Raw genomic sequence first — 10046 nt, forward strand, 5'->3', positions numbered from 1 at the left:
ATACTCACGGTAAGTCAGAATTATGATTTAATATCGAAGCTTTTACTTCACTAAAAGCAGCAATAACGATTAACAAGATAAAGTGCAGAAGTTGTCATTTTACTTATGCAGAAGTACAGAAATATTAGTTAGTTTTTTTCATTTTTACTGATTTATTTTTTCATGTTTATTATTTTCCAGGTGGAGATTTTTTGGGGGAAAAATCCATAAGTCTTTATAAAGCTACTTTAAAATGAGTTGCAAAATAGTGAATTATTATCTCAAAATAATGACAAGGTGTCCCAATATCTTTAGTATCTCATTATTTTGATATTTATTTATTATAATGGGTTTAATTTTTAACACAGTGGCGGAAATGGGCTTCCGTAGTGTCATAGTTATGTGTACCACTATTTAGTGTATTTATTAGTGTTTGATTATTACTTAGTATTAATCATTCAAACCTGCTGGAAAAATAAATATAAATACGCATCGACATCATTCATAAAATATAGATCCAACATGATGACGTCGTCAACGCGGAAGAAAAAAAACATGTGACGTAAAGCCAAGATGGCGTCTCCCCTCTCCACGATGAAATTTTGGAAGCCGGGTAAGTAGGAGAGAACAAAGGAGTAAATGATGCGTTTACGGGGATTTTGGGGTGTTTGCATGTATGAACGCGCGGCTGCTGGTGAAGTTCCGGTCTCGGTTCGGTTCGGTTCGGTTCACTGCGTGATCTCTGCGAGCCGGTTCGCCTCAGCCCGGGAACGGAGCGTCCGTCCTGCGGAATCACAAGCGACCTGCCGCCAGAACGTTAAAAAGGTCCCAGCTCATTCATGTTTCAGGTTTAAATAAACCCCTTCCTCTGGTCCGGTCCAGGGTCTGAGGCTCCGGGGATCTCCGAGGAGCGGGCGCTCAACACGGAGACCACCGGCTCCCCCGTCATCTTCAACCCGCACACAGCCCTCTCCATAGAGAAGCAGCGGCAGAAGCTCCCCGTCTTCAAGGTGCCAGCTCGTCCCGAGTTCCATGAATGCAACACGAACTGTATCATGATAATGACCAGTTGTTGTTGTTGTTGTTTGTGTATCCAGCACAGAAACAACATCCTGTACTTGGTGGAAAGCTTCCAGACGGTCATCATCGTGGGTGAGACCGGCTGTGGGAAGACCACACAGTTACCTCAGGTCAGTAAGGCAGACTTTAAACAGCTGGTGGTGCATTCACTGCTGCAGCCACCCTGACCTTCACGCTGAGGGTTATTGAATGCAGCCTCATAGTGTCCTCTCCTTCTCCTGCCAGTACCTGCTGGAGGCCGGCTGGGCCACCGAGGGGAAGGTGATCGGAGTGACGCAGCCTCGACGCGTGGCCGCCATCTCTGTAAGACGTCCAACTCATCAACACTGTCATTCACGCCAAAGGACACGCCTCAATACTGTCTCCTCCCTCTGTCCTGCTGCCAGGTAGCCAGCCGCGTGGCGGAGGAGCGGGGGGCGCTGCTGGGCCACGAGGTGGGCTACACCATCCGATTCGACGACTGCTCTGATCCCCACGCCACCAGGATCAAGGTAACCCCCCCCTCCAGATGTCTGAAGGCTTCTGGAGGCTTCTCTCGTGTTTAATTGCACCTGTGTGCTTCAGTTCCTCACAGACGGCATGCTGGTGCGAGAGATGATGGCCGATCCTCTTCTGAAGAAATACAGGTATTGAAATAAAGGTGTTATATCAATATTTAGACTTCACGGCACATATGTAGTTTGATTGTAGAGACAAAGCACATGGTGGTAGTCACGGTAACGATGGCTCTGGTCTCTTCCAGTGTCCCATCCATACATTAGCCACAGGGAACCCGGAGAGAACCCATGCTGACATAGAACATGAACATCTCCCGTCCACACATAGAAATAGAGGAGTGTAGAACAATCACCCAGATTCAAACCAGCCGCCAGGAATACTTTACTGAAGACAGAAAGGAAATATACGACAAGTCTGAACTAAGGACGTAACAGACATGGTGGAATTAACGAGCTAGCTGGCTAGTTCCACCATGCTGGAATGCTACAGTGGCCCCTGTCACAGGGAAACCAGCTGGTCGCCCCTTTACTCCCGTTGTGTTTCTTGATCCCAGTAAGCTGTGCTGGTGAAGACCTCGGTTTAAGGATATTATTCCCACCTGGATGCTGGACGTGTTAACAAACGGGCTTGGATTCCCTCTTTATAACGTGTGTTATGAATGTTTTCATTGTGCTCAGTGTGTTGATGCTGGATGAAGCTCATGAGAGAACCCTCTACACCGACATCGCTATCGGTCTGCTGAAGAAGGTAATTCCGGCTGTTTGAACTTTAAGCCATGAGAATAACCTTCCAACGGTGCGGCTTCTTTTCCTGGTTTTAACCTTCACTCTGCCCCCCCCCCGTTTCCCGCTGCTTTGTGAACCCCTGATTCTTCTGCAGATTCAGAAAAAGCGGCGAGACCTGAGGCTGATTGTGGCCTCCGCCACTCTGGATGCCAAGGTGACTGCGTCATGAAGATGAGCAGATACGCTCGATTAGCGAGAGGAAAAAACAAAAGACGGACGTGGGGAAAAGTTGATGCCGGGTCGGATGACGTTGTACTGACTTGGGCGATACGCTGATGAAAGAGCGACACAATCAGGCCAGGACTGTGCTCAGCATTAAAGTCAGCCAAACTGCCGTATCAGACATCTAATGTACTCCCTGTCTAAAAATAGCTTTATCTGCACATGCACACTATTTAGTTTTCCTGCAGTGGTAAGATGTATACTTATTAAGGTGTCAGATTAAAGGCAAAGTACATCATTGCGGCAAAACTTTGGGAGTTTATAAAGAACATATTTCACATATAATCATGTTTTAACTGGAAAATCAAGGTCAATTTAAATGTTGACCTCACTAATAATAATAATCATATATCCCCTCCCATCTGAAGAAATTCCACGACTTCTTCAACCTGAACGAGTCCGGAGATCCCAACAAGGACACGTGTGGCATTCTGACGGTGGAGGGTCGCACCTTCCCAGTGGACGTCTTCTACACCGTCAGGTAGCCGACGCCCACTCTGCTCTATCCTGAAACGTTTGTATGGTTTAGTTTGAACTTCTTCTGTTTGTTCTCAGTCCCGTCCCGGACTACGTGAAGGCCACGGTGGAGACGGTGCTGAAGATCCATGAGACGGAGGACGACGGAGACGTCCTGGCTTTTCTGACGGGGCAGGTTAGTGGCCCCATGTCTCAGATCGGCCGGGTCATAGCAGGGAAAACACAGGCACAGCGATGATGAAGTTAATGATGGTCCCATTCTATTTATGGTTCTAATCAGTGAGCCATTAGCTAATTGAAAGGGTTGTGCTTTTTAGGTTTTGCACCTGCAGCATGAATTCATGGTGGAATTAGCCCCTAAATGTTGTTTATTATGACGTTAATGCTTCATCCATGTACTTTTGTGACAGTGTAGATAAACATACAGCTAGATATTCCCCAACACTGATGCTGATGCTTCATGGTCCTCCCTTAGGAAGAGGTGGAGAAGGTGGTGTCTCTGCTGCAGGAGCAGGCCAGGTCTCTGTCCCGCTACGGCATGAAGAAACACCTGAGAATCCTGCCCATGTACTCCGGCCTGCCGTACGCCGAGCAGATGAAGGTGTTCGAGAGGGCGCCCAACTCCGTTCGCAAGGTGACACCGCGTTTCCTTTTTTTTGTTTTTGTGCTTTTACAGAGGGAAGACATGTCACAATGAGATTTTGTCTGCGTCTCAAAGGTCTGGAATCGGCTGGCCAGAATGATTAATGTGCTGAACATGAATTCTCTCCAGTGGATGAATTTTAACAATGGAACAAGGCAATGACTTGACATGGATGTCCATTTGTCACGGCCCTCATTGTGTGTCAATAAATCCTGACCTCCATTCGGCTTGAGTCACGCCAACGATGCAGTCGCTGGTAAAACACTTGACTTCCTGTTTACCTTGCAGGTTGTGGTGGCCACTAACATAGCCGAGACCTCCATCACTATAAACGGGATGGTCTTCGTCATTGACTGTGCGTTCGTGAAGCTGCGAGCGTACAACCCTCGCACTGCCATCGAATCGCTGGTGGTGACCCCCATCTCCAAGGCTTCGGCCAGCCAGAGGGCCGGGAGAGCCGGACGAAACCGGCCCGGGAAATGCTTCAGACTTTACACAGGTATGTGTGTGCATCCTCCTCCTACCTGCCTGTTTTACTGCCTGGTCTGACTGTGGTTGTCCGTCCATCCATTCTGGTGAATGCAGTATCCGTTGTAAACATGAGTTTATGGTCTCAATCGCTAGTCTGACTCCGTTTAGAGTCTAATAGACCATAAAGCAGGTGTGACTTAGGGATGACCTGAGATCTCGTAAACGCCTCCAGCAAATTTCTTCAAATTGGACTCAAGGTTGAACTTTCAATTAGAATTTGGTTGTCAGAGGTCACTGCGACCTCTGAAAAACTCAAGAATTCATATGCTCGTAGGATGAATTGATGACATTTTACACAGATGTAGGTGTGAACTGCAACGAGACTGCTTGGCGGGGGCGTTAGAGCAGCGTGGGGGTACTTCTAGTTCCCTCTCTGTGTTTCTTATTGCCTCCGTTCCTTCCCCACCAGAGGAGGACTTTGAGAAACTGCCTGCCTCGACGGTGCCGGAGATGCAGCGCACCAATTTGGCCCCTGTCATCCTGCAGCTCAAAGCGCTAGGCATCGACAACGTGCTGCGCTTCAGCTTCCTTTCTGTGAGTAGCTTCTCTGCATCCACGGGGTGGCTGTGATGCGTTCCCCCGCTGTGAAAGGAATTGTACTCTTTGCATTTTAATTAGCGAGAAAAGCCCTCTGGGGAAAGATGCATAGAAACCATAAAATTAATGCAGTCATTGGCTGTTTGTGCTTTAAAAGATCTAATGACGAAACTTCCCAAGTACAGCAGATTCTCATTTACTTTAATATTGTAATTGCCGGACTTAAAGTGCTTTTTTTTTACTTTTTTGAAATGATGTTGCAGCCTCCTCCAGCTCAGACGATGGTTCAGGCTCTGGAGCTGCTCTACGCTCTGGGAGGTAAGAAACAAGGCTGTCAGCAGGCTTGTGGAGTGAAAAGAGGAGCCGTCCTTCATCTGCAACACTGCTGTTCAGAATTCTGTGTCTGCAAGCATATTCAAGCTCAGGTGTCCTTGCACATGATGCAGAATCCCAACCGGCTGCGTGTCTCTTGGCAGGTCTGGACCATTACGGCCGGCTGACTGATCCCATGGGCGTGCGGATGGCGGAGTTTCCTCTCAGCCCCATGTTTGCCAAGATGCTCCTCGAGTCGGGAAACTTCGGCTGCTCCAAAGAGATTGTCACCATTGCGACGATGATGCAGATCCAGAACATATTTGTTGTGCCGCCCAATCAGAAGAAGGCTGCCGTGAGTGGGGAAACGGAGCATGTGTTGTATTTGCCAGGAATGCTTTGTCAGCATAACAATTATCCCATTTTTGCTATCTCACCCTGCAGGCCCGAGAGCACAGGAAGTTTGCAGTTGCCGAGGGAGACCACCTCACCATGCTGAATGTGTATGAAGCGTTCATTAAGGTTAGTGTGGATGTATGTGCAGCTCAGTCAGTGATTGTGATTACAACACTTAAGGGGGGGATGCGAACTCAGCAAACATTTGGGGAAAAGTTAACTCTGATCAAAACCTTTTCCTGTTCCCTGCAGCACCAGAAGAGCTCCCAGTGGTGTCAGGAACACTTCCTCAATTATAAGGGTCTGCTGCGGGCCGTGACGGTCCGAGAGCAGCTCCGCCGCCTCATGAACAAGTTTAAGGTGCCGCGGACTTCAAGTGAAGGTTCGTCTGCGTCGTGTTTTATTTGAACGTATATCAGCCGATGACGCGTTCTGACCAGGTAGCCGGTGGTTTAATGCCACCGCATCCGAGACAGCTGAGGCTTTTTGAATTCATCCGCTCCATTCTTGCAAATGCAATAGGAACGCCTGGAGGGAATGTTTCAAATAATCGTTACTGTGATGTCACCATGACAACTGAAAACTGAAATAAACATATTTATGTCGTTGTTGTTACAATAAACTTTCATTGGTTTTTGGTCATTTGTTTTTTTTGCAACCAGAAGTGAGGAGGCGGAGCTACAACTGACCGCTGAATACGATATTTTGGCAACCAAAATGATTTTGAATGTCATAACCGAAATGAAAAATCTCATTTAGACACGTTGATTGCTTCTCTCTTGACAGGTGACCCTGATGTGATCCTGAAGTGCATTGTATACGGGTTTTTTGCTAACGCAGCCCGCATTCACCATTCTGGCTCCTACCGGTGAGCGTGCTCTGTTTGTCGCTCGTCTAGTAGATGCGTCATTCGAAAAGGTTTCATCCGCTTTGAGTCACATGACTCACTCTCGTGTTCTTTCTCTCCGCCAGGACTTTAAGAGACGATCGCGAGCTTCACATCCACCCCAACTCTGTGCTGTATGGAGAGAAACCTCCAAAATGGTCAGTGCGTTTCCTTCATGTGGTGTCTTCATGTCCCTTGTTCTTGTACAGAATATTATTCTCTCTGACTTAAAGGCGTTTCCAAAGCTACGCGTAAGCCTTAGAGACCCACATAGACCAGTTTTATGATGAAAGTATATGAAGGCCATTCCCATCCATTTAATGTCTCATAAGATTAAAAGATCTGGTGCTAAATTAAACCATTTGTTATCACTAGAGAATTGATAAATGATTTTAAACCTAAATGTTAGCCTCAATGTGGAGCTTCCTCAGCCCCCTTGCTGAAAAGCCTGCATGACACAGTACGGATGAATGAGTTAGGTTGTGTAGTTTGGTATGATATCAGTATCTTCACTCCAGCTTCAAGACCGGGGGAGCTACAGCCTCTTACAGACAGTCATGTCCTGCTGGTCTCAGAGGGTAAACGCATCTCGTCTCCTTTCCAGGGTTGTTTTCAATGAAGTGGTGCAGACGGCCAAATACTACATGCGGGACGTGACCGCTGTTGAGTCGTCCTGGTTGGTCGAGTTGGCCCCTCACTTTTACAAGCAGGCCAAGGTAAGTGGACATGGCCGGAGCCAGCGCTGTAGTCCTCGAGGCTGGGGTCTAGACCACTTTATCAAGGTCTTAGAACCGTGTTCCTCCTTGGTCTCGTCTCGGGCTGCGGGGATCTCACTAAACTGTGAATTTGTCTGACTTATTTGTCGACCATGTTGGAATGTTAACCTTTCACATCAATTTGAGGATTGACTCAATGGTTCCACATTACATCATAAATGTGTCGTGAAGTGTTGGACTCGGGCAGGTCTGGTCTTGACAGTGTTGGACTCGGGCAGGTCTGGTCTTGACAGTGTTGGACTCGGGCAGGTCTGGTCTTGACAGTGTTGGACTCGGGCAGGTCTGGTCTTGACACTCCTTCCAGTCTTGACACACTTTTCCATGCTAACTTGCTATCGAGTTTGCTGAAGCAGTATGAGATTTTTTAATGTCTGCAACCATAAAAAGAAACTAATTATACGCATATTATACTATTTCCAGTGAAATATTACAGTATGCTGTAAATGGACGCTAGGCCGGCATAAATATCCCACAATGCAATGTGGTCGGGTCAACAGCTTCCATAACGGACAATCACAGACAGCTTTGTAATGTCAGTAGTGCTTAAGCGTACGTGTACGACTACTTTGCTCAAAGTAGTATATTTTTTATTGAATTGTCATGGTTACGCGTTACTTATGATTCCAGTTTAGTGCATCTGAAAGATGCATACTATCTTTTAAATTGACAAACATCATATGTGTAATTGATGGCACGATTCAAACAGGATGAAAAATGAAGTGTGCGATTCGGGCCGCAGCATCTGTCTCTGTTTGTTGGTCTGGAGCTCCGGATGTTAACTACTTCCTGTCTCCCTCCTTGTCTTCCAGCACGGTTCTCTGGCTAGCAAGAGGTCCCGAGTCCTCTGAGTCTCGCCGTCCGCTCGTCGCGGGAGGACGGGGAAGACTCATCCAACGAAGCGGAGAAACTCCTCTCAAAAACGCCATCTCAGTGTATATAAAGAAGTACTATATATTTATGGTCCATGTCCACCTGCACAACCCCTCCACACTATGTGAATGTGAGGTTGAGACCACCAGACCAGACTAGAGTCCATTCAAGCACGACAGCGTAGTCATACCTGTACATAGAGCAGAGCAGGTCCAGGTCCAGGTCCAGGGACGGCTCGTGTACTACAGGGCCCGACCACACCTGGTTCTTGGCTTCATTATTTTTTTAATTGCTGTATTTTCCTGCCGTGCGATAAATAACGGAAGTCAACGGTGTGTGAGGATGATTCCCTTTGCGAGACGTTTCGGGTTAATTTGCCCCCCTTACGATGTAGCCTGGGTGCCTTTATGTTTTTAACTGGTTCATTTTATCTCCAATTTACTTTTGATTTCTCCACCTTCATACAGAATCATCTATATTTTCAAGAACATGCTACAGAATGCCATTTCTCTCATTTTTTTTACATCTCATGATGAAACTGTGAAACGAATGGTTTAATTTTTGGATCATTTTCCATATATATTTATATAAATATAGATATATATAGTGGCCTTTTCACCACTCTGTGCCAATTTTTCTTTGTCAGACTATTTCACATTTCATTCTCCGACGCAATGTGAAAACAAACCCAAGCATTTTAAACGAAAAGCTGTGAAATCAAAACTAAAGGTGAAGTGCCATTTGTTCCTGTGGTGACATAAAGAGCATCCAGAGCCTCAAAGAAACACAAGCATTTGTCTGATTTCAGCCAACTCTCTCTGGCCGTCACGATTGCCTTTCCTCTCACTGTTTGTCTCAGCTTCGAGACCTTATTGTACTTCGTTTCGTCCCGTCTGTTACCGTCCACATCGTCTGCTAGGTGTTCAGTAATGATTTGTGATTTCCATTCCACATCGACTGCATGTGTTCTACATCTCCCACTTTCTGTTTTTCATTTGCAGTTAACTTTTCTTCAGAGGTATTCGGCTCTGAAAGCACCAGTGAGCAGTATATTAAAGGTTTTTGTCATCTGCTTTCCAAACCAGTAAGGTCGCCGTCACTAAATTTCTGCCTGCGTGTATTTATATTTTGTAGATCTTATTCTCGGGGTTACTACTGTAGGAACATTCAGCCAAACTGTCACTGCAGAGCAACACGCCGTACCGTAGATAGGTAAACCAACTCAAATTAGGTGGAGACACAAATGAAGTACCTCTGCATGTGAAATGGTACTCTGACCTAGACTATACTCTTTAACATCACCTCGTAGGACTTATTGCAAATTAAAACACATTGACTTGTTTGTCATTGTTTGTGCTGATACTGGAGTGTGTATGCAGCCAATGCAGTAACCTGTAGACCTCTGTAATTGCTCACCTTCCATTTCTTCCTTACATCCTCAAATAAAGCCTTATTGTCATGCACTGACTCGCTTTTGATTCCCTTTTCTTCACTGAACTGGTGTACTTTTCATGTTGTAGTGTACAACTTGGCCAAGAGGTGTCACTGTTGTACCACAAATTGCTTGTTTCAAACTATTCAGAAGATCATCAGCAAGAGTTTCTGTATTAGGTGTGTAGGTGTGTGTGTATATATATATATATATATATATATATATATATATATATATATATATATATATATAGGTGTATGTGTGTGTGTATATATATATATATATACATACACCTATATATATATATATATATATATATATATATATATATATACACCTATATATATATATATATATATATATATGTAGGTGTATATATATACACCTATATATATATATATATATATATATATATATATATAGGTGTGTATATATATATATATATATATATATATATATATATAGGTGTGTATATATATATATATATAGGTGTATATATATATATATAATGTTAAAGATATAAGCAATGAAAGACATTATTGCACACATGAATTAGGCTGTATGAATGTTGCACAGAACATTGATCTCATGCTGATGTACGTTTGTAATGCAGTGAGTCATT

The 10046-nt window shown here is 45.0% G+C and overlaps 1 protein-coding gene across 1 annotated transcript; it reads left to right on the forward strand.

Annotated features, from left to right (window-relative positions):
- Nucleotides 1–529: 529 nt before the first annotated feature.
- On the forward strand, nucleotides 530–9459 carry dhx35 (DEAH-box helicase 35). Its single transcript, XM_084015206.1, has 21 exons — nucleotides 530–592; nucleotides 862–989; nucleotides 1077–1169; nucleotides 1285–1362; nucleotides 1446–1550; nucleotides 1624–1685; nucleotides 2235–2304; nucleotides 2437–2496; nucleotides 2933–3045; nucleotides 3120–3216; nucleotides 3517–3675; nucleotides 3973–4183; nucleotides 4625–4749; nucleotides 5016–5070; nucleotides 5229–5419; nucleotides 5509–5586; nucleotides 5713–5842; nucleotides 6247–6328; nucleotides 6433–6504; nucleotides 6951–7062; nucleotides 7932–9459. The coding sequence occupies exons 1-21, from the start codon at nucleotides 553–555 to the stop codon at nucleotides 7968–7970; spliced, it is 2100 nt and encodes a 699-aa protein (XP_083871332.1). The 5' UTR covers nucleotides 530–552; the 3' UTR covers nucleotides 7971–9459.
- Nucleotides 9460–10046: the final 587 nt, after the last annotated feature.

The sequence above is a fragment of the Eutrigla gurnardus genome, assembly GCF_963514095.1.
Source record: "Eutrigla gurnardus genome assembly, chromosome: 8".
Taxonomy (NCBI): domain Eukaryota; kingdom Metazoa; phylum Chordata; class Actinopteri; order Perciformes; family Triglidae; genus Eutrigla; species Eutrigla gurnardus.